We start from the raw sequence: 27,500 nt of genomic DNA on the forward strand, positions 1-27,500 counted from the left end.
TCTTTCCTCCTTCCTCCTCCTCCACCATTTACCACCATTAGCCAAAAACGTGTGTCTCCAAGGGAAGAACACTAAATAAACTTTTGCTGTTATTTCATATATTTTCATGCATTGATAAAGTATGCATGTGAATGTAACTGAAAAGGCAAATTTCTCCCATCTGCACCTACCTCCTCCACCTACACTTATCATGGAAGGGGGGGAGGAATGTAAACAAACCTCTACATAGATTACAGTGGTGTGGCCTCTATTCCCTCCCCCCCCTCTCTCTCTCTCTCTCTCTCTTACTTAAAACTTCATTTATTCAATGAATAATGTTTACAGAATTGTCAATGAGCTCAAATAATCATTTGAGCAGCCAGTCTTCTGTGGGTGGCTATATTTGTAACTCCAGCTGATCGACATTCTCAAGTGAGGGTTGGGAATGCGGTAGTGTAATGTCCAATGGAATGCATCCTCCAAGATAAATATACTTTATAAGAGTAGTTTATTTATTTATATTATATTGTTATGTTTTATTATTTTCTGTGCAATAATTATTATCTATGAGTTCTTTTTTCTTATCTAAAAACATGTAAAAAAATAGGGGTGCTCTTTTTGGGGAGGCTGGAATGGATTAATGGCATTTCAATGGGAATAATTGTTTTGAGATACGAGCTCTGTCACGGAACGAATTAAACTCGTATCTCAATGTACCACTACATATATATTGTACATACAACATAGCAACACATCAAAGTAGTAGTGGTCAATAAACGTAAAACAACTTAGTTTCATACACAAAAGATACTTCAAAAAGCATGCAAGTTAAGGTGCATAACATACGTTGCTAATAATTATATGGAATTACAGTTACCACACTGCAAAAGTAGAATACAGCCATTATAAAGCATGTAACTCATCATCTAAGTGCAGAATCACTATGCAAACCATAACCATCATACAAGGAGATAAACCTGACACATACCGTAAAGAAGCATACAGCCCATGAGCGAAGAGTCATGGGCAAAATAGTATCAAGTGTGTCCATATCTTTACCAAATCGATTAATCATTCTGCCGACCGGATTAGTGTCAAAGAAGTGCATAGGTAAGTGCATGACACTGTGAAGAATTTGATAGTGGAGTCTGGCCCCGGCGTTGAGTGTGCCATACGACATGGAAAATGCTCCAGCAAAGACAAAAATGGCTGTGGAGCAAAAGACATCAATAAATCACTTCAGGACAGTTTCTTATGGGAAAAATTTCTGGATTTGTGGTGCACAGGCTGTGCTAAGTAAATGTGAGACACACATATATACATGTTTGTGTGTGTGTGTGTGTGTGTGTGTGTGTGTGTGTGTGTGTGTGTGTGTGTGTGTGTGCTGGTGCATGTCACATGCATGCACACACACACACACACACACACACATATGTCAGTTTTGATACAACTGATCTAGTTTCAGAAATACATCTGGATAAGTTAATTGATATTTTCATATCAATTTATGCTAGATATCCAATGGGAAAGCTCATGAATCTTTCAACTTTGTAATAATTGCAGAGGGTGAATAGTTACTATCATTTCACTTACTTCCTTTTTTATAAAGATGAAAAAGCATACATCTTCTTCTACACTGAAAATCCTTGGTCAGTGCTTTAGTATAACAGGGAAACTTTATACCTCACTCCTAACCAAGTCAACTTCTAAGAAGTGGAGAATTCTACACCATCTCCACCAGTTGTTCTAAACCCCAGATGCTGCCTCTGTAAAGAGGCCTTATCCATCCATGTATGGAAGGAGTTTCACTCATACCATTCTTTTAGACAGAGTGGAATCAAAAGCTTTTTGTCTCATCAACTCCTCTTCTCTAACTGACTGTCTTTAGTCTCTTTCTGATCATCACAATACTGCATCTCTTGCTATCTTCTACCACTATTTTCATGCCAATTGCTTTCTGATCTTGCTAACTTCAAGCCTCCCCTCCACCTGATGCACAGGACTTTCTCGTTTCTTTCACTCCTATTCTGTTTGTCTCTTTAATGCATGAGTTAATTAACATTTTCAATCATTCATTCCTTTATGTGGTAAATTCTGGATCTCAATGCCTGCTTCTGTATGACTTGAACTTTCACAAGAGGGAGGTTTCCACACATATTCTGTTATCTTTTACTACTGTTTTTTACTCTGATCGGCACTTCAGTGCGCTTTTTTTTCTGCTTTTGTTGGCCTTGGATGTTGTTACTCCTACATAAAAAAAAAAAAGTTTGGAAATCAAAGCTTTGTAACAGATTCCATCAAAAAAGCTTCTGATATGTCTAAGGGAAGAGCAAAAGTTTAACCAAAACCTTGAAAAAGAGGATGACCAAGATTCAGTAAGCAAAGCAAAGCCAGATCCTCAGTAGACTGGCAAATTCTTTTTATTTGACAGGAGTGTGCTTCACATAAGGGGAGAGAGAGAGAGAGAGAGAGAGAGAGAGAGAGAGAGAGAGAGAGAGAGAGAGAGAGAGAGAGAGAGAGAGAGAGAGAGAGAGAGAGAGAGAGAGAGAGAGAGAGAGAGAGAGAGAGAGAGAGAGAGAGAGAGAGAGAGAGAGAGAGAGAGAGAATTAAGATAACAAAAGCTATGAATATCTCCTCCATAAGAAGATTTAAAAGTTACAGTTTATGTGTATGTGCAAATACATGCATACAGGTATTTTTCTTTGACTCATTTCTAGAGACCTGTTTAAGAAATTAATTTTATGAATACTATCTATATAAATTCATATGATGATGCCTTTATGTTAAGCAGTACAACTAAGTAACCTCATGCAAAAGTTTGGACTTATCCAAAAGACTACAAAATTATAAAACAATACTTCCAATGGTCATGGTCATTTTATGTATCAAAGTTTTAACAGTAAGATTCAAATCATCTTTGCCACATGCAATTTTAAATAAGTAAACTGGATGGTAAATTACACATACACTTGGAGAGAGTTCTCAGGCAGTAAATGGCATAAAAATATATAGAATAACTCAAGAAATAAAATACTAACCTAACAATCCAAAGTTTTCTTTAAGAATAAACAATCTGTCTTTATATCAGCCTTCCATATGTCAAAGGTGAGAATGGGTGAATCTATAAAATCTTTTTAAAAGGCACAACCATTTTCATAATAATGAAAAAAAGTGAAAATGTTTTACATCTTTGAAAAATACTTTTCCTTGTTTTGAAATACCATACATAAGGGTATTTCTTATCTACAAATTCATTCAAGTGTTAAAGTATCACCACAGATGATATATGTATACATATATGTATACATGCACTCATATGTATGTATAAATAAATAAATAAATATATATATATATATATATATATATATATATATATATATATATATATATATATATATAAATATATAGCGGAACCCTTATTTAGCTACTGTCTGGAAAAAGGCCAAGCCCTCAAGTTTAACGATTTTCTCTCATATTTAGCGAATGTACGCGCTACACTGTCCCGCCTCCCGCTCACTCTGAGCCAATCGCGTGTCTGTTTGGCCGTGATGTCAGCCCCACAGTGCCTCCAGCATTCCCACTCGACACTTGAGCTATTGCGTGTGTTAATCCAGCGTGTGAACTCATTTTTTTGTGCTCCCATCCTCGCTGTTTAGCGAGTTTTGCTATCACCATGGCCTCCACTAGTGGTTCAGGGGGTGCTGATTCTCGTGAAGGTGGCGATGTTGCAGCTGTAAATGGGGACTCGAAATGGGGACTTTGGGCGGATGAAAGACTGATTGGTATTTTTCCCTATTTAAAGTAGTATTCAAATTTGGCAAAATTCCAATTTAGCGATGGTTTCGGCAGACTAATAAGATCACTAAATGTGGAGGCTTACTGTATATATATATATATATATATATATATATATATATATATATATATATATATATATATATATATATATTTATATATATATACACAGGGGATCCTCGTGATTTGACAGTTCGCAGTTTGAATTATCGCCAATTTGAACTCAGTTAGTTAATGCCCAATCCTCAAGATTTGACTGACTGACTCGCCAATTCAACATTCGTATCTTGCGCGCCACTCACCCGGTCAAATCCACCGCCACCCCAAATTCACTGTCAGCCCGCCAGGCGGAAGTGTAAACCGACGTTATACCATGTGTGGTCAGCCCGCCAGGCGGAACTGTAAACCGACGTTATAGCCTGTGCATCGCTTAATCTGCGTCACTCTCGCCCCAGCCAGCGTCCAGACAGGCCACGCTCCATGTTCCACCTCCTGCCTCCACGCCACTTTGACCATGCCAAGCAAAGCCACCTCCAGCCCCAGCCCTAAGAAGCAGAATTTCCTGTCTTTCAAAGATAAGCTTGAGCTTATAAGAAAGTGTGAGGCAGGTATAGCTCACAGTGTCATTGCAGCACAAATGGGTGTCCCTAGATCAACAGTATCAACAATTTGGAAGAAGAGGGACAAGTACTGGGAGACCGCTGCATCATGCAAGTGTTTTTATTTCCAAGAAATGTACTATACAGCACCCTAATGTGTTTAATAAAAAAAGGTAGATATAAATTAAGCCTTTAATAGTAATGATTTAGTCTAAATTAGTGCTTTTTAGAGGTTATAGTGATGTTTTGGAGGGTCTAGGCTGGAGGTTGATCCATATCCCTCCTAATTCTTAAGTATCCTATGAAAAAAGTTGCTTCACGATTCAAATAAACACTGATTCGACTGATGAAAAACTGCCCTAACCCCATCAAATTGTGAGGATCCCCTGTATATATATATATATATATATATATATATATATATATATATATATATATATATATATATATATATATATATATATATATATATATATATATATATATATATATATATATATATATATATATATATATATATATATATATATATATATATATATATATATATATATATATATATATATATATATATATATATATATATATATATATATATATATATATATATATATATATATATATATACACACAGGCAAACCCCGCTTAATGAAGGGGTTATGCTCCTAAAAAACCCTTCGTTAAGCGAACCGATTATAACAAGTTTAACCCCTCACTTGAACTTCCATTGAGAGTAAACAAAGCGAGAGTGCATCATAGTACAGTGAAAGGTTGAATGAAAGGAAAAATTATGAAATTAAACATTTAGGCAGTTTAATTTAAGTCATTATAATCTACACTAATGTATGTATGTATGTAACTTTATAATGTTGATGATCTTAAATTTTTGAAAGGAGGGAGAGTGAAACGGGAGAGACACTAACCGGCAACCTGTGGAATGTAAATAAAGGGTGCATCATTGTATCACATACAAAACTTATGTACCACATTTCCACAAGGCTTTCCATTTTATCCATTATAGAGTCACGAGTTCAGTTAGTTCTTTTAGCTTGTAAGGAAGATCAGTCTCACTAGCCTTCTTAATAGAGTCTGCTGACTTGAAAATAGTAAAGACAGTGGATGGAGTCAAGATGGTGGCCAGCAATGCTATTACTTTTCTCACCTCTCTCGTGTCTGAGAATAATATCCAACTTCACTTCGAGAGTAAGAGACTTCCTGGTCTTCTTAGCAACGCTAGGCGACATTGCAGGGCATTTTGGTGGTAAGTTGAGGGAAGACGAGCTGCAGCTGACGCAGTTATTGTTTGGAACAGGGGGTGTGCGTGTTGTCCACGAGAGGCGCTGGTGTATTCAAAAGCATGTTGGCTTACATGATACGGCGGGGCTTTCAAACTTGGAAAAAATTACCTGGATAAAACTTCGTTAAAGCGAGTTTGGTGTTCATTAAACGAGCCGATGGTAGTAAAATGAAACCTTCGTTGTAGCTAAATTTCGTTGTGTGAACCTCCGTTAAGCAGGGGTTGCCTGTATATATACATACATACATACATACATACATATATATATATATATATATATATATATATATATATATATATATATATATATATATATGTGTGTGTGTGTGTGTGTGTGTGTGTGTATATATATATATATATATATATATATATATATATATATATATATATATATATATATATATATACACACACACACACACACACACACACACACACACACACACATATATATATATATATATATATATATATATATATATATATATATATATATATATATATATATATATATATATATATATATACACACACACACACACACACACACACACACACACACACACACACACATATATATATATATATATATATATATATATATATATATATATATATATATATATACATATATAGTAATACTCTGCTTAACGAACGTTCGTTTAACGAATATAAAGTTTGCCCAAAATGTCCGCGTAACGTACAACCACATCCGTTTTAGCAAATTTTCTGGGTTTGAATTTGCCGGGTGAGGGACTGAACGCGGTAGTTTCGCTGTGATTGGCTGGCTCCCCGCCTCTGTCTCTGGCACTCCTGGAGCTGGATCCAAGATTCTTTAACAACATCAGAGCAACCTTTTGCAGCGAAATGGCATCCATGAACACTTGGAGGGACAGTGACAAGGTTGCTATCAGGTTGCTTTGATGTTGCTAGGAACACCACCTCTAGAGGTGGTGTTACTGTCTTACATATGCATTCATGTTCACAAAACAACATTTCTATTAGCTTTTTACAAACCTTGCCCCCAAGAAAGGATTGTTTTGTAATGCATAAAGTGAAATCTTACATGTAATACCAAAAAATAAAACAGAGATGAGATGAGCCACAGACGAAGCGGGAGACTCGCGGCCACTCGGCCACTTCTTCTTCTTGTGACCCTTTCGCTTGCGTGTTACTTTCATCATGATGTTTATGTTTTCACTCCTCTATTGCTTGCTATAATGGATACCACATTGTCCTGGTACCGCTGGCACCAGCAATATGTTCTGGTCTGGCTGAAGGGAAACACTGGGGGAGCTTCCCTGTGTTTATTGTAGGATACAAAATGTACTGGAGGCTTGGTAGCTTGGTAGCAAGCGGCCGTGGAAAGGCTTGAGAAGTAGCCGGCGACGAGAGAGAGACTTGTAGTCGGTAGCTGCTAGATGGAGCTTGTAGCAAGCGTGATGATGTATAATTACAGTCTACACACTGGAGTGTGACTGTAGACAATAGACTGTAGACCTAGACTGGCTGTGCAGGACAGGAGGACCAGTCAAAGAAGGAAGGCAAGCGGATTGCCAAACAGAGCGTGGTGTCCCGTGGGGTAGCGGAACAATACACAGCCCCAGTACACCATATACAGAACATTACATTACTCCGCGTATCAAAGTAGTCTATCATAATATCTTAGTATTCATATACGCTCATGCCACGAGGATAACCTTGACTCCGTGGCACTAAGTGATAGTGAATTACTAATGAAATACCGCGGTATTTCATTAATAATTCACTGTCACTCAGTGCCAAGGAGTCGAGGCTATCCTCATGGCATGAACATATATGAATACTATGATATGATATCCATTATAGCAGGCAATAGAGGAGTGGAAACAAATATCATGGGGAAAGACAACATGCAGGCTGAAAGGGTCACAAGAAGAAGCAGCAGCCGAGTCGCCGAGAGTCTCCCGCTTTGTCTGTAGCTCATCTCATCTCTGCTTTATTTTTTGGTATTCCACGTAAGATTTCACTTTATGCATTACAAAACAATCCTTTCTTGGGGGCAAGGTTTGTAAAAAAGCTAATAGAAATGTTGTTTTGTGAATATAAATGCGAGAATGTGAGAGAATTTGTACGTAGCTCCTCTAACTTCCAATGACTCATATGACATCATAAAAGTAGTGGTACACCAGTGGCCCAAAATGCTGCAAAACATATATATAATTTTTTTTTTTTTTTAACCCAAGTGGTATGTTGGGGACCAGCCCAGAACTCATCCCCCCTATTTCCATTATTTCCTATGGGAAAATTATGTCCGGTTAACGAATTTTCGCTCTACGAACAGCTTTGACACCCCCTATTCTGTTCGTTAAGCAGAGTATTACTGTGTATATATATATATATATATATATATATATATATATATATATATATATATATATATATATATATATATATATATGTGTGTGTGTGTGTGTGTGTGTGTGTATATATATATCTATCTATCTATCTATCTATATATATATATATATATATATATATATATATATATATATATATATATATATATATATATATATATATAGTAAGGTCTTGGTTTATGTCAGAGTTACGTTCCTGAAACATGACGTAAGTCGATTTTGTACGTAACTCGAGTTTCCGTACATTTCAAAGCATATTATGGAGTTTTCAACCAATCATTGTTTATGGTCATTCAGGTAAGTTAAAGGTTATATTGTTATATTATTTACAACTATATAGGAATTTGAAACACAAGTTTGTTTTTGTTGTTGATTAGGGCCACGAACGTGAAGGACTGCAGGTTGCCGAGAGGGGTGGCCCTGAGGCCGCCAGGAGGGTGGGCAGGTCGAATGTTGTAACGCCCAGGGCAGACAGCTGGGAGCGTAGTGCAGTGCGGTGGGAGTAGAAGCGTGGGCAGCGGGGCAGGAAATGCAATAGGAAAGGGCAATAGGGATCAGCAGACAGGCGCAGATGGTGCAAGTGAGCTGCGAGTGTCGTATGGCTCAGGCGAGGCTCCGGAGTTGTTATTGTTGTGATGGGTGTGCGAGCCCTCAAGGTCGTCAACCTCCCTGTTGTCATGGTAACGGGCTTCCCATTTTCTTCTTCCTCCCTCACACACAGCTGCTGCCTCCTTCTCATGTCTTTTAATTATGTCCTCTTTTTCTTGTAGCGTAATGGTTTTCCTTTTCTTAGCATCACTGCTGTCACTAAGGAGTTTTCTCTTTGGTGCCATTGAGCAAGATACTAAGAACTTGAGTCAGTAAACGCAGAAGTAGGATAACACTCTTGCCAGGGGCGCGGTGTGGTGGAACTGAGGCAGGGTGTTATTGTATTCAAGCGTGAGGCGGGCGGTGTGGCGGGTAACCACCAACAATAACAATAAATCCCGCGCTTTACAATTTATAAATTTTCATTTTTTTTAATCTTAAATTGCCTTATAGTGGACTGACGTAACTACGAGTTTGACGTAACTCAAGACCGACGTAACCCGGGACTTTACTGTATATATATATATATATATATATATATATATATATATATATATATATATATATATATACAGTCATACCTCGCCCAGCATGACAGGTACGTTCCTGAGCTCGTCGTGTACGGCAAGATTCGTGTTCGGCGAATAATAGGCCCTATGGGAAAATAAGGATTACGTTCCCAGATCCTCCCCGCAAAATTTTTTTTTACCAAAAAGGCTGAAAAAAACAACAAATGAAGTACCAAGCACACATTTTTTTAAATTATAGTTCTAGTATCTTTTGTTTATTTGCTGGTTGGAGAGGGTTTGAAATATGAAGTGATGGGCCTCTGACTGGCAGATGCTTCCATATGGCATAAGGTCTCCTTGTAGGGCAAAAGAAGCTCCTTAACCCTTTCTTCCAGCAATCGTCTATATACGATTGCATCAATGCGTCCGTAGCGACGGCGATCATACCCATAATCAAGAATTTTCGCGCCTCAATTTTGAGCTCCAAGCGCGGTTTCTCGAGTTAGATGGTAAGTGGAAGTGTCTGGCATGTTTCCACATGTAGTGTTGTCACTAGCTCTGGAAATTTAGCGGTAACTAAGCTATTTTCCCTTTCTCCGGGCGACACTTGGCAACCCCAGCGACCCACCGGGTGGAAAGCACCATGACAAGTGCGAAGAGACATCCTGATAAGAGCGAAGGATCTCAGATTATAACTCACCATGGAGCAGGTCAGAACATATGTATTTAGCAGTGCTTCTGAGTTTGAAGACAGTGACAGTAAATATTTAGAAGAAACTGAAGAAAGTGAAGACATTAGTGAGGACTCGGAAAGTGAAAAAAAATATTACCTATCATTCTTTAATGTTAATTTTTTCATTATCTTCGATTTTATAATAAAATGGTAGAAGGTAACTTGTCAGAGAGAGAGAGAGAGAGAGAGAGAGAGAGAGAGAGAGATCAACTAACAGGTTGGCGCATGAAAGCGTGTGTAATTCACCTCGGTGGCCTGCTGGTCACCCAGCCAGTCTTCCCATTATGTGTGTGCATGTGTGTGTGTGTGTGTGTGTGTGTGTGTGTGAGAGAGAGAGAGAGAGAGAGAGAGAGAGAGAGAGAGAGAGAGAGAGAGAGAGAGAGAGAGAGAGAGAGAGAGAGAGAGAGAGAGAGAGAGAGAGAGAGATAATGTTATTTGCCTCGGTTGCCTCCTGGTCACCCAGCCAGTCTTCCCATTACGTACGTGTGAGAGAGAGAGAGAGAGAGAGAGAGAGAGAGAGAGAGAGAGAGAGAGAGAGAGAGAGAGAGAGAGAGAGAGAGAGAGAGTGTGTGTGTGTGTGTGTGTGTGTGTGTGTGTGTGTGTGTGTGTGTGTGTGTGTGTGTGTGTGTGTGTGTGTGTGCGCGGTGTCATCGCTCTCCGGGCTGTTTCTGGAAGACGGATCACACAGCAGGAGGAGGAAGAATCCTTGATAAGGCATAAACTGAACTTTCAGAGGTCACATCGAGCTACAAAGTACATCATTGTATTCAGAATAACAAAGAGAAAATAATTATTAGTATTCAAACAGTTTTCTGACAATTTCTAGGTTTACCATTTTTAGCCGTCATAGCAAACGGGAAAATAGTTTAAGCGCTGGAAGGAGAGGGTTAACACCCCTCTTGAACTTAATGTACACTTTGCCTGATTTTGACCAGCGCCTTGTAAATCGTGCGGACAGACGCCTTGTGCAGCCCAAACTTCTTGGCAGCTTCCGTCTACGTAAGGCCTCCTTCTACACTCTCAATCACCTCCATCTTCTATGCTAGGCTCAGCACCTTCCTCTTCTTGGCAGCAGAAGGGGTAGATGGGGTAGGATGCTTGGGGGCCATGGCCAAAATGAAATGAAGAGAGAGCAAGGGAACCACGTCTGTACATAACAACAGCACAACAAGGAGAGAGCGAGTGGCGGGAGGCAGCGTGCTACCGCAAACCCCGGGGCGAGTCCAAGATGCTTGGGAGGGGAAGTCAAGTGCATCCACCAGGACCAGCGGGAGATTCAAATGGAGACCAAATCGTGCAATCGCGAGTCAAAGTCGTGCTCTACGAAATGTGGGATATTTTACCGATTCATGTATACACGAGATTCGTGTTCGGCGAGATATATATATATATATATATATATATATATATATATATATATATATATATATATATATATATATATATATATATATATATATATATATATATAGTGTTCCCTCACTATTTTGTGGTTCGACTTTCGCGGCCTCACTGTTTCGCGGTTTTTATACATGCTCGTAGATACGTTCTGTGGATTTTTGCTATATCACGGGGTCTGTGGAGTCACTTACAAATACCGTATGTACCGTAATTCGGTAAGTTGGTGTGTAAGAACAACGAGCATGTACGTTACTATATACGTAAAGTATTGTACATACATTGTTCGTATAGCCTACATATACAGTGTTCCCCCCCCACTTCGTGGTTCGCGATAAAAATGAAAAAATACAGCCATATCGGCAGCCAAATTGTGGAGAAACGTGTTGTTTCTTCTTGTTGATGCGTGAGAGAGACGGTTTCCCAGCATGCTAAACAAAGATGAGTTGACTCAGAGGTTTTGTACATACCCATGGGCACTCATACAAGGCGTGTGATCGGTTCCCGGCGTGAGATCCACCAATGAGAGCACGAGTGGATCTATCCCTTGAGCTGATTGGTTGCACATCATTGCAGCCTCACTCAACATCTTCCCTTGTTGTATCCAAGGCCCATAGAATAGAAGGTCGACCTAAGTGCAGCTCTAAGGGGAAAAGGGCTGGGGCCAGTGACTTCAGCCGGTTCATCAACAGGGGAGCTTCCTCCCGGGACGTGTCTTTCTTGCATGGAAACCTCACCCTCTCTCTCTGCCCGCTGAGCAAATCATACTTACCTGGCACAGGAGACAAGTTCTTTTTTTTTCTTTTTTCTTTTCTTTTTTTTTTTTTTTATACCATGTGGACTTTTCACGGGAATTTATGGGCTAAAGGGAATACTTTTTAGGGTACCTCCTATCTCAAAGCCCACCCGCTAGGAAACCGTTGCCCTGAGTGAGGAAGCCCAACCTGCACTCAGACCGTGGACAGGATTTGAACCCGTGCGCTTGGAGACTCCTCAGACCCCAAAGCACGCATGGTTCCACTGTACCACTGTGAAGGCTTCTCTGCACCACCCCACACCCTCTACCTGCCAGAGGTCTCTCTCTCTCAACTGTCAGAGCACTCTCTATCTCTCTTTGACCATTGTATCATTATCATATTTGAGGCGTGTTATGCAAGAGGGGCGTAACTCAAAAAAACCCGTTTTGCGTCTAAAGTTAGGCGGTAATAACTTGTATGGAAACGGAAAAAATGCATTACTATTATATATCTAATGATTTGTCTGCTCAAAATCTATTAATTTATGCACAATTTGAGTTTTTTTGTGTGTTTTGCTTTTGTACGTTTGTCTTTCTGTCACCCTATTGCGTAGCCAATCCCAAAATATTGGATGATTGTAATATTTTACTGTATGAATGAAACTAGACTATAACATAAGTATTGTGTCCAAATTTTGTCCTTGTATGTGCGAATCCCAATTTTTTATGATTTTATTGAATTAGAAAACATTTTTTTTTATCTTTGGTGAGCTGAAACTACCTGTAAAAGATAAGTTTTAAAATATTATGATTAGTTATAATAATGTATACACACTCACCATATCTTTTCAAAGTACTTGTTTGGGCATGAGCATGGGGCACCAATAGAATGGGCATCAACCTGCCGTTTTGTAGTCACGCTTATGTAGCTCTCCCCAGATTCTCTTTGTTTCTTTGCTAGTTTTCTTCCACAGCTCAGGCTTGGCCACATGTTTACGGGAGGTCGAAGGGGCCTCCCCCTCTACACTGCTATCACTATCACTCATTGTCGATGTATATAATCCACGTAAATCAACAATAATATGGGGACAAAAGAAAGAGTAATCGGGCACGCAAGTTTAAAGGGAGGCACTGACTGCGATTGGGAGGCAACATGGGCTGGCTGAGCTGTGATTGGACGGTATGGTGGGGTGTGTGCCGGCCACGCTCTGCTATTGGCTGCCAGTTCTGCCCTTCTGGCGTTCCAGGCCAAACCTAGTCAGTACTTTTTCACGCATATAAACACAGGATTTTAAACCCTAGTATAGGCTTCATAGGGACTGATTTTGCCTGGGTAATCTCACCACAGGCTAAGTTAGGGAGTCTGGTGGCCACATCCATAACTAACTCAAAAAGTCCAGATTGTCAGTTACGCCCCTCTGGCATAACACGCCTCATTTGATGATATCAATACTCTTGCTGCTATTAATTATTATTATTATTACTATTATTAAACTTTTGCTCTTATTATCATTAATATTAATATAGTGTTGCTGTTTTCGTTATTATTATTATTTAATTTTTACGTTACATATATAGCTGAGGCAATTTATAACTACACAAGTAACTGAATGGAGACCTCTCAATAACTAGACTTCAGAAATTTACTAATGTAATAGAATAAGGTGCAAAATTATCAGGAAAAAAATAATAATGGTTTTTATTTATCGCATACTACATATTATATACTACTGATAATTACAACAGTCATGCACTGCACAACTCGGCATTGTGACTGATGTTGGCGTGGAACAGAAAGAGAGAGAGAGAAGTATGTGAACACCTACCCAGCAGCTTGGTCCCCGCTCAGACCACTTGTGAACCTGCTCACGTCACGGATGCGCATATCATACATATTTTGAATGCCTCATAGGTTGACCTTCTATTCCATGGGCCTTGGTTGTATCTTGCCAGTCTTGTCCAGACTGTCTCGCATACTGTATCTTTGTGTTGTGTTCGCAATAACTATTTTTGTTTAAGTAGTGATTTGTTAAGCCCTTACAATACCACCTAAGCGCTGTGCCCCTGCAAAAGCTTCCTCTAGTGAGCCCAAGAGGAAGAGGAAGATGATAGCCATCAGTGGAAAAGTGAAACTTTTGGATATGATCAAAGAGGGCAGAAGAGGGTGAGTTTTACGATCGAGAGAGAGAGAGAGAGAGAGAGAGAGAGAGAGAGAGAGAGAGAGAGAGAGAGAGAGAGAGAGAGAGAGAGAGAGAGAGAGAGAGAGAGAGAGAGAGAGAGAGAGAGAGAGAGAGAGAGAGAGAGAGAGAGAGAGAGAGAGAGAGAGAGAGAGAGAGAGAGAGAGAGAGAGAGGAGAGAGGAGAGAGAGAGAGAGAGAGAGAGAGAGAGAGAGAGAGAGAGAGAGAGAGAGAGAGAGAGAGAAATGTATAATTAATGTATAAGGTTTTATAACTAAATATATTTAAGTAAAATACTGTATATGTAAAGTATAGAGACTGTTTACATATTTTAAATATTCTGGTACCCACAAACACATACACGAAAATTCCTAGAGAGGGGGGGAGGGGGCAAATCCTACTTCGCTGTTTTACACCTTTCGCGTGGGGTTCTGGTATCCATTAACCGCAATAAACGAGGGATCACTGTATATATATATATATATATATATATATATATATATATATATATATATATATATATATATATATATATCCAATCTGAATTACTCATGGCTAAATTTGAAAAGGAAAAGAAAATTAAAAGCAGGTGTGAAATAAAATCAATGTGTGTTCTTTTCAAACAATGTACCCAACCAGTACCTTGTTTTGGCTATAATACACTACTATATGGTGAAGTGGATCAAGATACAGTTGCATAACGACTAAGAATGGGACAATTGTTTAAACTGACTTTGATGCATATATACAGTATAATCACATATGATAAATGAATAAATAAATCAAAGATAAATAGAGACAGAAAAGATAAAAAAGAAGAAAAAAAGAGAAGATATACATATGAAAAGTTAACTTTCAAGATAATTTAAGAATTTGTAGTCAGTTCCTTAATTACATAAAATTTATGTACACAAAGTATACAGCAGAAAAATATGTGAAAGTTCAACTATTATATTTTTTAACCATATCTGTAGATTAAAAGGACAATGTGTTTGTGCGTGTGTGTGTCTAATTCACCTCAGTTGTCTGCTGGTCACCCAGCCAGTCTTCCCCATTACAGAGCGAGCTCAGAGCTCATAGACCAGTCTTCGGATAGGACTGAGACCACATCACACACAACACACACCGGGAAAGCAAGGCCACAACCCCTCGAGTTACATCCTGTACCTATTTACTGCTAGGTGAACAGGGGCCACACATTAAGAGGCTTGCCCATTTGCCTCGCCACTTCCCGGGACTGGAACCCAGCCCTCTCAATTGTGAGTCGAGCGTGCTAAACACTACACTACGCGTGTGTGTGTGTGTGTGTGTGTGTGTGTGTGTGTGTAAGTTTTGTCCATATCATGAAGACAATTAAAACCATGTGCTTACCTTGGCCGATACCAAGGGCACCATATACCCCAAGATACATGTCTGTGCTGCTGCTGTCCATGCTGGTGTCCTCTGACCAAATAGATAGCCACACACTGGAGCCCACAATACAGGTCTGTGCAACTACAAAGCAGCACATGGTCCAAATAAGTATTGGAATCCCAATGGACTTCATGTAGTACTTATACACTTCAGTCTGAACCTAATGAAAGAAAAGAAAGTGATATCACTCATTCTCGACGAGATTTGAAGTTAAATTTTCTCCACTGTTTGCTATACCAAAACAAAGTTCCAAATATGAACTCATAAAAGTGGTGATTATGTAACAACTTTCAACATAATTTGTTTTTAATTTCTTACTAAAATTCAGAAAATAATTTGTACAATTCTTATTCAAATTCAGAAAACAATTTGTACAAGGAGACACTCATGATAATACTTACTCTGCCTGTCTCAGTCTTTTCTGCCTCAATGAGCTTTTCTCCTTTTTTCTTAGGTGGTGGGGCCTGTGTCTCCTTCCCAACAGATGATTCACTGATCCTTTGACTACTTTGGCGACGCACAACATGTTTGCTATAATATATATATATATATATATATATATATATATATATATATATATATATATATATATATATATATATATATATATATATATATATATATATATATATATATATATATATATATATATATATATATATATATATATATATATATATATATATATATATATATATATATATATATATATATATATATTAATGAATTTATGATTTACAGAGAAAACTGAGCATGCGTGTGTGCATGTATGTGTGTGTGTGTGTGTGTGTGTGTGTGTGTGTGTGTGTGTGTGTGTGTGTGTGTGTGTTTTAACTCATAAATAATAACAATTTTAGCAGGTGTCTATTGCAGGTGGAAGTCTCTCCCTCATTTTTATTCTTTATTTTCACACATGTACACTATCTTCATATGCACTGATAAAAATATAAAAATGAAGTGTCAGACTAACCTGCAATCTGAGTCTGCAAGGCTTTCACTCTCACTTGCCCGCTTCTCACGCACCAACTGTTGCTCCATCACATCTCGCCCAAGGGAGCTCTCCAGCTGGTGCTTGATATCTTCCAGTTCTGTGTTTGAGTAACAGTACTTTATCAACAACTTCTTCATATTATCATCACCATCATCATTACAGTTACATCGAGATCAAATCAATGTGGAAGAAATATTATCTGAGGATATCTGATAAGACAGTTGAATACAAATGTGTTAACTGTAGCACACTTAATGAAAAGAGAGTCCTCATTACCACTACTAGTAGCGACAACCCAGTTTTAGCAAAAAAAAAAAAAAAAAAAAAAAAAAAAAATATATATATATATATATATATATATATATATATATATATATATATATATATATATATATATATATATATATATATATATATATATATATATACCTACCTTCTAGGTTATCAAGCTCCTCAGAATCTGAAGCAAGGTATTGGAGAAGAAATTCTTGGAATGGTCCCTTTTTTTGCAAGAGTTCCTTGAATGTGCCTTGTTCACTTATCTGATTATCTTTCAATACAATAATCCTGTCTGTCTGGGGAAGGTATGTTAGCCCATGGGTGACCAACACACGTGTCTGAAGGATGTCAATTTTCAATCATGTAACTTTAAGACATTATGAATACATTTGAATGTACAACAGAACACCATCATATTTAGATACAGAAAATCATTATCATACATACATTCAGAACTTAAAAAAAAAAAAGTTACCTTGTTCTTCAGCATGCCATTACGGCCTATCACGTGGTCAAAGATGTGTTTCCCAACATGAGAGTCCACAGCACTCAAGGGATCATCTAACAGGAAGATGTCTGCATCAGAGTAAATAGCTCGTGCAAGACTAACTCTCTGTTTCTGGCCTCCACTTAGGTTGATCCCCTGAAAAATATCAAGGATGGATCACAAGAAAGTGTGAAATGACAACCATTATTTAGGGTTATGAAACATATCTCATTCTAATGCCTCACAAGAAAAATTTGAATAACTTTTATGAGAATATAAAAGGAAACATAAGATACATGTAATCATCTACCTTTTCCCCAATTTCAGTCTGGTCACCGCCAGGGAGGATAGCAAGGTCACTCTGTAGGGCACATGACTGTAGGCATGCCTCATACAAATCATCCACTTTGGGCTGGTTGAAAAGAATGTTCTTTTCTAAGGTTGTGTTCTGAATCCATGCCTGTTGGGCCACATAAGCCACTTTGCCCTAGGGACAGCGTGGGCAAAGTAAAATTAGTCTTTTTATAGTATAGACAATAAAGACAATCATAATTCATTAATAGAAGAATTTATGAAGGAAATGGGAGGAAATATACAAAATAAGTCATTCTCTCATTCATCAGCCTAGCAAACTATTATGATCTCTTTTCCCCATTAAGATGTTTCCATCCTATTTACAGCCTATACTTCATTTTGCAAAATTTTTCGAAGTATCCTTTCTTGTCCATGCTCTGGATATATCCAGTTTCTTAGAGTATATATCTTTAGCCATCCTGCAACTCAGACGCTTACATTTAAATCCCACCTTCCATATTCATAAACTAGCACACCTTTCTCTTACTAAGACCTTATATTCTTTCTATTCTCTATAATTATTCTTAAACAAGTTTAACTTAATCTTACCATTTCAGAAATATTATCAAGTAATAAAATATTGTTTGGAGAGATTTTTCTTAGTTTCTCTAGAAAATAAACAGCATTCAATCTAACATACCAATTAATGTAGTCCAAACAGAGCAAGCTATATGCATTGCTACCGATAATTTTTTCCCTTCCTCACCTTAACATTTACTCTGCCACTCTGCTTCTCCATTTCACCAAGGATGGCTGATAAAAGGGAGGATTTGCCTGTACCAACGGTACCCACTACTGCTACTAGGGAACCTGTCTGTACTGTAAGGTTCAAGCCCTTAAGTACTGGCTTGCTATCTTCCTCCTCATGACCCCAGGCAAACGTTCCATTCTCTACCACAATTGGATGCTCTGAAAATTAGAATAGTAAGTGTACTCTTCCACTGACATTTACAAATTATACTTTCATAGACTTTTTCTGCAAGAAGATGAAAAAGTTATGTAAGGTGGGTGAACAAAAAAACTAGAGAACACTAAATGAGAGAGAGAGAGAGAGAGAGAGAGAGAGAGAGAGAGAGAGAGAGAGAGAGAGAGAGAGAGAGAGAGAGAGAGAGAGAGAGAGAGAGAGAGAGAGAGAGACTCTGCAACTTACTACGAACAATGGCACCACTATGAGAAATCAGTATACTACTCATGGTGAAACTACTAGTAGGCTGCTGTAATATAAAAATGGCTGACTGGTTCCAAGACATTCAACTACCCCAGCTCAACCACTCACTGATAACCACTTATTGTCACCAGTACAGAAAGGATCATTGCCATCTGGGATTGCTGTAGTCACAACCATTCAAATATGTATTTCCTTTTTGTGAAAGTCACTTGATGATCTGCAGCACCCTATCAGGGCCTCAACATTATGGATGCAAAGTTTCTGAATATTGACTGATTCAGCTACTTTGTGTAATGTTTTGGGCCATCAGAGTGGTGGAGCTGAATATCAATAGAACTCTGCATCATCAACATTGATATATGCCAATGATGACTAAGAGATCTCGAAAGCATTATTTTTTACCTATATAAAAGAATAACAACATAATATACTATTCATGGAACATTTTTTAAGAAAACCTACTAAAATAAACTGCAAGAGACTCACTGTATGTGGGATCTCCCTGCACACTGTTTGTGTCCAGTTCATCTGCATTCATAAACTTATTGATTCTTTTCAAGGAGACATGTGCCTGAAAGTAATGATAAAATATACATGTTACCTGAAATTTATGCTATAGCACATTCAATACTAACTTACTAAACCATTATTCATGCCATGATACATGAGAATAACACTGTCTCAAAAAGGCATATAGAATATTTATTGATGTTTGTTTATTACACTATACAGCATGTCTTGTGAGTTGGAATATGATAGTTAAAGTAATTCTGAGTAAAAAAAAAAAATAATAATAATAAATAAAATAAATAAATAAATAAATAAATAAATAAATAATAAATAAATAAATAAATATATAAATAAATAAATAAATAAATACTATAAAATGTACTCTCTATACCATACCTGTACCATACTAGTAATCAGCATGGGAAGCATAGCCAAGGGAAAACGCAGGAGGTTGAAAAGTGAAAGGGAGACAAAGGCAGTCTTGGCATCCAGAATGTTATCAGGAGACACATTAACATACACAGCAAAGGTGGCAACTGATACCTGGAGAAAGAAATGTGAATGTTGGATTAGTTTTTAACATACCAACATATGGACAAGTATAAATACACAATAAACATAGTAAAATTTAAATGTTTTCACATATTAAAGTTAACAAATCATCCATTCCAGTGCAGAATGGAGAGAACACTATTGGCAGCTTGCTTCTGTGGTCATGGGTGAGCTGTACCCAGACAGAATACATAAAAGTACTAAGTTTAGATGGTTTGGCCAAATGAAGAACAATTAAAGAATGAGGCATACATAAGGAATTGGTAAAAGGAATCAATGGCAAAGGATATAGGATATTTACTAATAAATTAAAAGAACCAAATGAAAAATAATAAAGGATGTATGACTTTATGCTTACAAAGAACTGCGACCTCTTTATCACACATTTCATTAAAGGAGGTTTTTTTTCCAATGATGAAAATGTTTGCCTCATCAATGAAAGCCTATAATTTTCATGTTTTAGTGGAAATAGAATTGCTCACCATAAATGGGGCACAATTCCAAATAAAGTTGGTGCCAGCATTGAAGTAGGCTGCCTCCCTCAGTACCTTGACCTCCTTGTTCCGTACTGTTGTCACTTGAGATTCAAATGACGGCTCCCAGGCATACAGTTTCAGCACCTATGAATAATAAAGTGCAAAATGCTTTACATACTAATCTGTCTTCACACTATATTCACTGGTCACAAATATAACATCAGTAGCCATTGTATATCTCTCTCTCATTGGAATTTACATTTCATCCTCCTCCATCACCAACAGTTTATCTTAGTTATGCTAATAATATTACTTTCAGTGCAGTACCTTACATATCTTTCATGGCTGATTTAAATATCAGGTTTGAAACAAAGGACAAACCATGGTTGTGGAGAGTAAGAATGTGAATAAACAATGAAAAATTATTCAAAGCAAGCACTGCCATTAATTTCTATATTAGGATTTCAAGTGTTGAGCATACAAATCTTTCTTGTAACTAAAATATACCTCCTCAGAAAAATAAGATAACAAGAATTTCTTCACCTTTAGGTATCATTCAAGTATATCAAGCATATGACATTCTAACACACAACAATGTACTTTACCTTTATGCCATTTAGGATCTCGTTCATGAGCTTTACACGTTCATCTTTCAATTTCATCTGCTTTATCTGAAGTTTTTTTGTCTTGTTGGCAATGAATCCATTAATAGGGATAAGCACTATCATCACAGCTAATCCAGCCAGAACAGAAGGTCCTGTGAAGCAATAAACAAACTATTATTAAACACACAAAAAGTGAGTGCACCAGCTACTCTTACCTATCGTTTTCTTCATGTCTAGCATTGTAGGAAGTGATGACAAGAAAGTTCACAAATCTAGAAATGCAAAATCAGTGTTCCAAATTTTTAACTTAGCAAGTCATATTTAATCTGAACTTATGTCTAAACTACAAATGTAAAATACACAAATTGTTACTTTGAGAACATGAAAGGAAAGTATCAACTTTATAATCTTACCAAGAAGATTCCATAGGAAATATATGGCCAAGATAATCTGCATAGGTGCTGACCACAGCATGTTAATGTAGGTGGTGATGTCCATGAAGCGCTGAGCATCCACAGACATTAAGTTCACTATTTCCCCTACTGTGGATTCCTTCTTGGCTGAGCTGGAAATTCTCATTGCCTGCATACAAGTAAATAATTGCTTGAAGATGCATATATTAAACCAGGTGTGGGCAAACTACGGCCCATGGGCTGCATGTGGCCCAACAAATGTTAGTAAATTTGAAAGAGAAAGTTAATAAACAACACCAAATAGTATTGTGAGCATTTCATTTTCTTCCCACAAATGTGCACATGCATGTGAGAATGGCTTTTCTTTAAAACCCTTTAATTTTGTATTTAAAATATTAATGATTTTAGGTTAATATAGTATGTGGCCCTAGAAGATTGTGATTTTTTTTTTATGTGGCCCTAGCATCGAAAAGTTTGCCCACCTCTGTATTAAACAATTCTATTGCTCATTCCTAAAATTCTGTAAGAGGGTAAGTGAATATTAGCAAAGGATAAAGGAGGTGGCTGATATAGTCATTGATAACCATGAAAGAGATACTGATGGGCAAGGATTGCATGAAAACCTTGAATGAAGGCAAATATTAGAGATAATGATGAATATATAACAGTACAATTACTCTGGCAATTTTTACATGTATCACACAATATCAATGCTTGCCTGTAGACAAGTGAATAGAACTTAAAAGCACAAAACCTGGGATAACCACAATGAAGCTGCCTTTAGCTGCAAAAACATGACCAGCACTGGTATTGGAAAACTCGACAACCAGCCATCACCACTACCCACTAGCTCGAATTATAGTTAAGTTTTTAGTTATCTATGATTATATTTAGCGATGCTTTCTGTGATGTGTTAACTTGGAGACACTTGGGTTCAAATAGTTCCTATGATCATTATATACCTAGCTGATTCCCAAACATACAAGATGGTGATAACTGAGGAAAAAAGAGGAATTCTTGTACTTAGCCAATATTTAGTAATGAGTACATAGGATAAAAATGTTATCTGGAAAATTTAATCAATGCTAATAACTGGTCTTATTCAATATCTTTGAATTTTAATAGCTTGATAAACAAAGCTATGAATCTAATTTTTAACATCAAAGTTTTTCCACCAACCTTGCCATAAACAGCAGAGATAATTCCAGTGCGCATCTGAAGACCAACTACCATCATCCAGGCAAAATACTGCCCCAGTAGGAAAGACTGACACTGAGCACACACCAGCATCAACACAGCATACAAAATACCATGCCAAGCTGGTGCTTCCTCCTCAGTGCTCTCCGTAAAAGTGATGAGTGCACTGAAATACATAAATTGAGTATGCTCCTTTTGAATAAGCATCATGAAAATCATCTGCAGTAATCATATGCTCAAGCAAGACAGTTGCAAACTGCAAACAGAGTATCAAATCAATAAAATTTGATTTAGTAACAATGAACCTATGATTTTTGTGGAGGTATTCATGAGGACTCCTTCACACACAAAAAGTTCAACACACTATAAAATTAAAGTACTGCAATATTTCAGATATAAATTAGAAAAATATTCAGACTGACCTCAGGATTTGAGGACTGAGGAACTGTAGGACATCATGAAGAAACTTAAGAAAAGCTCCAAAACAAAAAGAGGATGAAAACACCTTCACCAAGGTGGGAAGAATGGAAAGATAATGCTCCTTGTTGCCTGCCTGACCTGACAACTCCACTTGGTCAGTATTATTAAAGGTGGCATAGGTGTGAGACTGGCCTTTGCTGTTGAGAAAAAAAAAAAAAAAAAAAAAAAAACCTGTATTGACATCTGATTTTCATATTCTAAAAATAAAATATGCAATAAATAACTATTGGTAGTCTCTTTAGTTACTCCACCACATTTGGCCTTTTTATATAAATTTTATCAGTATAACCTTAATTCCAATAATAATGATAATAATATTAATACTAATACTAATACTAATAATAATTATTATTATAATAAATAAAAAAAATAATAAAAAATTATGTGCAGAAATGATCACTCGAAGATAAAGTTTGGTTTTCCAACTATAATACAATTTTTTTATCAAGCTGTATCAATATCATCAAAGTTTTAAGCATAAAAAATCTACAACACTAGAATTCACTCACCCAAAATTGTCCCAAAATTTTCTGAATACATGAGACAAAATAGAAAAGGTGATACATAATTATTAACAAGTATGATAATTGTATCTTGAATATGGAGCAATCATTATCACTGAATTTTTAATTCAAAGAATTTCAATCTAGAATATCTTCGAAAACAACATGAATTGTAATGTAATTTCTATGACAAACAACAATTTAGAATAATATACAAATAACATATATAAGAGGAAATAAACCAATAAAAGAACTATGACTTGCTCTTACTATTATCTTATATCAGGTCTGGTCCTGTCAATACAAATAGTCAATATAAATTATCTTGAGTATACTAAGGCTTTCTCTTATCATTATCCTGAACAGATCCTGTCAGATTAAGATTGTGTAGAAAGATATGGAGAAAATCTCATCATAATTGGCAACTAATCATTACTAATGAAAATTATTACTCATAGCAATTAGCTCATTATCAACTGTATTGAACTGTAATCCACCAGATCCTTTGTTATTATATAATTTCTTATCTTAAAATCTGAGTAAACTCACTTGTAGGCTTTGGCAGAGTTTTTCTTCCAGCTTTTGTTCCATTTCTCCACAATTGTATTGGAGGCATTTTCATAAGAGATATCCCACAGATCATCATTTTCTAAAGGTTGCTTGTAACCTTTCCAAATGAGAGAATTAATCCAAGAGAACGTTATTTTGCTGAGGAATGATGCACTTACTTCTGGGCAGTATTTCTGATGGAAAAACAATATATGTATTTTTTCTTTTAATATTATGGATCTGAACGTAAATGATTATGACCAAGAATTTTTCTTATCTCAGTGTTTCAAGACTGTGCTCACTACTATGACAATTTTTTCTCTACTTTGTGTAAGTTTTTTTCTGAATCACCATAAACATCAGTTTAAAAATGCAAGTAGATTTTTGAAGTTGGAAGATAATGCAGATGATGCTCACATGACTTCGTGGGTAATGAACATAGCGTGGTGAGGCATCCCCAAAACAGTGGATCAGTAACATACCCACAGTAAATGGATAGAATACCATGAAGGTACCAAAATAAACTCCTTCACCCTCCTGAAATATAAAACATCATTCACACAATGTACTAGAATCTTTAGGCTTAATCTTAATAATAATCATTATAAGTATTAGTGACTGATAACACAATTATTTCTTATTTCTTATTTTTTTTTTCTTCTTAATTCAAACCAAAGAAGCAAAACAGCAGTATACAAATAATCTTACAACTTTTCTTTGAACAATCAAGGAACTTTAGAAGTGGATTCTATCTTGAAGGAATCATCAAATGTATGACTGGCTGCAAAACTGGGTGGTAAATGTAGGGTTAATTTTACAGGCTGTTGAACTTAATATTTGAACCCTTGAGTAGCATGATACATTTCCATATTCATTCTGCTTACTATTTGGCAATTTTATACAGCTTCAGAAAATTATGTGGGGAATCAAATAGTGAAGACTGTGGCCATTAATCTTCTGACCTCCACAGACCCTTCCTAATGTCAATAAAATGGTTTAATCATACACAAATGTGTTGCAGTGTTGAAGGGGTTAAGTAAGTATTTTACAGAAACCTTACATTGTTGAATATTGAGTAATATATGAAAAGCAAACAGAATCTTTGACAAAGATTTGCATTAATAACACAAATACTGTCTCTGTCATATGAGGAAATTATCAGCAAAATATAATAATCAAAAGAAAAGTTAAATACATACAGAAGATAAGGAATGAAAAAAACAATTTCTGCCTAATCCAATGACATGTTCATGCAAAACACACAACAGGGATAGAAAATACAATACACTGACCTGGTAAGGACCTGCAGAGATATGAGACACATACTCTGGCAGGAAACACACTACACATAGTAACCAAAAGAGAAAGAGGTAGCCTGAGCTCTGAAATCCCCTTTTCCTCTCCACCAAGACCACTGCAGACTGCAAAAACTGTAAAAGAAATAAATTTCTTAATACTACAACTTTGTAATATATACAAGATTGATAGCCCAAGTAATTCTAAGCCAAAAATATTCAAAACACATATACTATGTTTTGGTTTATTTTGTGATAAAACAATAAGTTGCAACTTGCAGGAACTGTTTGTCTTGGTGGACCTCTGCCTCCCTCCCTTCCATCTCTTAGACTCACTATGTTCTCATGTAGTACCACATGACACTTTAAAAGCTAATTCCTAAATACTGTCATTTTTACTGCACAGGTTATTATAGGCATTACTGCTAAAACCAAAAACACAATCAATCAATGATAAGAATGTAATTTGATATATTATGGTTGTTCAAAGTACTAGTACATAAATAATTACAGCAAATAATCTGCACTCTTTCTAACGTACTGGGGAAAAGAACATATGTCAGGTATAGTGATGGCTCTGTAGAGTAGAGCCAAGGACATCAGTACTTGAACATGTTGCATTAATTGAGCCAATTCCCATCACCTTTAATTTCCCTGTTGGAACAATAGTTCCAACACATTGATATTTTGACTTTAGTGGGGTTTACTCTACTGTACATAGAGACTGGAATGAAAAGATGAATCCTGTTAGGACAAAATGTATGAACTGATATAAATGACAGCAGTGCTGTAATCTGCTCAAGAAACCAAAAAAGAACAGGAATGAGAACGGAGACTGATACATAGGGAATTCTCTTTGCAGTAACATTCATCTTTCAACATGTCACATACTTACCAATGAGACAAAGAGAAGAGCAGGAGTCACAAAATGGACTGCATAAATTGGTTGCCCAATCCTCCATTGATGTAGTGCATACACAAAGTCTATTAACTGTAGTAATAAGAGCACCAACGATCCTACCTGCAATAAACTTTATTATCAATAGTAGTAAATAAAAAAATAAACAATATATACATAAAATTATTCAGTATAGGGAGTATAGTTAAATTAAAATCTTTAAAAAGCAGGATTGGGTGTGTCATGCAGACAACAGAATTTGGAACAGTATTAATAAAGGTCTTCATTCATTCTCTGGATCATACAACAACTCGCAACTTTCTTTTTTGTAATTAGTATACTTTCATATTATTTTCTAATTTTTCCTTACCATTTTGTGAAACAGTATATGTGAATTTTATCACATGGTCAATTCACTGAAAGACTACAATCTTCAAAATAAACACTAATCTATACACAACAGTAGATTTACCCTGCATTAAATCAATTTTGAACGTGTGCAGTGGTCATGATTAGCACAATTTCAACAATTCTTCAAAAAGTATATGGATATAACACACTTTTCTAAACAAAAACCATATATAAGTTAGGCAGTGTATTTTCTGAGTACTTTATAAAGGCTATAACACATAACTGCTTAATAATAGACATTTATCAACATACCTGATTATTAGCATTTTTGAAGCTCTTACTTAACATCAACACACTAACTAGCTGCATTATTTCTAATTATGACAAGGTACATTATATGTAAGAGTTCTTAAAATCAACACAAATTAAATTGCCAAAATTTATTCATGTTTAATGATTGAATGAGAGACACTCTTCAAATCTGTGCTATACATGTTTTCTTTCAATGATTACACTTTCATCATCTGCAGAGATACTAGAATTTTATAACAGCACAAGCGCAGATAGTGGTAATCAGGATGGCCCCCCTATCAGTCCTGCTCTGGGGCTCTACAAAGGCACGGACCGCCACGATATGAGGAAAGTGCTTAATTTAAAGTTACAATAAAATTTTATCATTGAAGTAGTAACATGATACTGTACTTTCTTATTTTCCACTCTCTAGCATTAGAAAACTATGATCTCACCAATTTGGAGAGGTTCACCCAAG

At 36.6% G+C, this 27,500-nt stretch overlaps 1 protein-coding gene across 6 annotated transcripts in view; it reads right to left on the reverse strand.

Annotated features, from left to right (window-relative positions):
* Positions 1-27,500, reverse strand: part of LOC123499699 (multidrug resistance-associated protein 1-like) — a 48,410-nt gene that overhangs the window by 19,463 nt on the left and 1,447 nt on the right. For 3 of the 6 annotated variants that reach the window (XR_006673065.1, XM_045248094.1, XM_045248097.1), the window contains exons 2-21: positions 27,478-27,500; positions 26,378-26,503; positions 25,480-25,617; positions 24,605-24,724; positions 24,188-24,381; positions 23,645-23,665; positions 23,078-23,272; positions 22,638-22,821; positions 21,459-21,627; positions 21,046-21,197; positions 20,447-20,584; positions 19,809-19,955; positions 19,389-19,473; positions 18,441-18,643; positions 17,691-17,867; positions 17,369-17,536; positions 17,048-17,231; positions 16,594-16,711; positions 16,025-16,154; positions 15,582-15,783 (exon numbers count right to left, since the gene is read on the reverse strand). The exon at positions 27,478-27,500 is cut by the window's right edge and continues 154 nt beyond it. Coding sequence is in view for 5 of the 6 variants with exons in the window: in XM_045248094.1 (XP_045104029.1) it covers positions 15,582-15,783; positions 16,025-16,154; positions 16,594-16,711; positions 17,048-17,231; positions 17,369-17,536; positions 17,691-17,867; positions 18,441-18,643; positions 19,389-19,473; positions 19,809-19,955; positions 20,447-20,584; positions 21,046-21,197; positions 21,459-21,627; positions 22,638-22,821; positions 23,078-23,272; positions 23,645-23,665; positions 24,188-24,381; positions 24,605-24,724; positions 25,480-25,617; positions 26,378-26,503; positions 27,478-27,500 (2,874 nt within the window). In the remaining variant the exon portion in view is untranslated. Of the gene's footprint in view, positions 1-967; positions 1,189-15,581; positions 15,784-16,024; positions 16,155-16,593; positions 16,712-17,047; positions 17,232-17,368; positions 17,537-17,690; positions 17,868-18,440; positions 18,644-19,388; positions 19,474-19,808; positions 19,956-20,446; positions 20,585-21,045; positions 21,198-21,458; positions 21,628-22,637; positions 22,822-23,077; positions 23,273-23,644; positions 23,666-24,187; positions 24,382-24,604; positions 24,725-25,479; positions 25,618-26,377; positions 26,504-27,477 lie in introns of all 6 variants that reach the window. The other 3 variants (XM_045248093.1, XM_045248096.1, XM_045248095.1) reach the window with 3 other exon arrangements.

The sequence above is a fragment of the Portunus trituberculatus genome, chromosome 50 (genome assembly GCF_017591435.1).
Source record: "Portunus trituberculatus isolate SZX2019 chromosome 50, ASM1759143v1, whole genome shotgun sequence".
NCBI lineage: Eukaryota > Metazoa > Arthropoda > Malacostraca > Decapoda > Portunidae > Portunus > Portunus trituberculatus.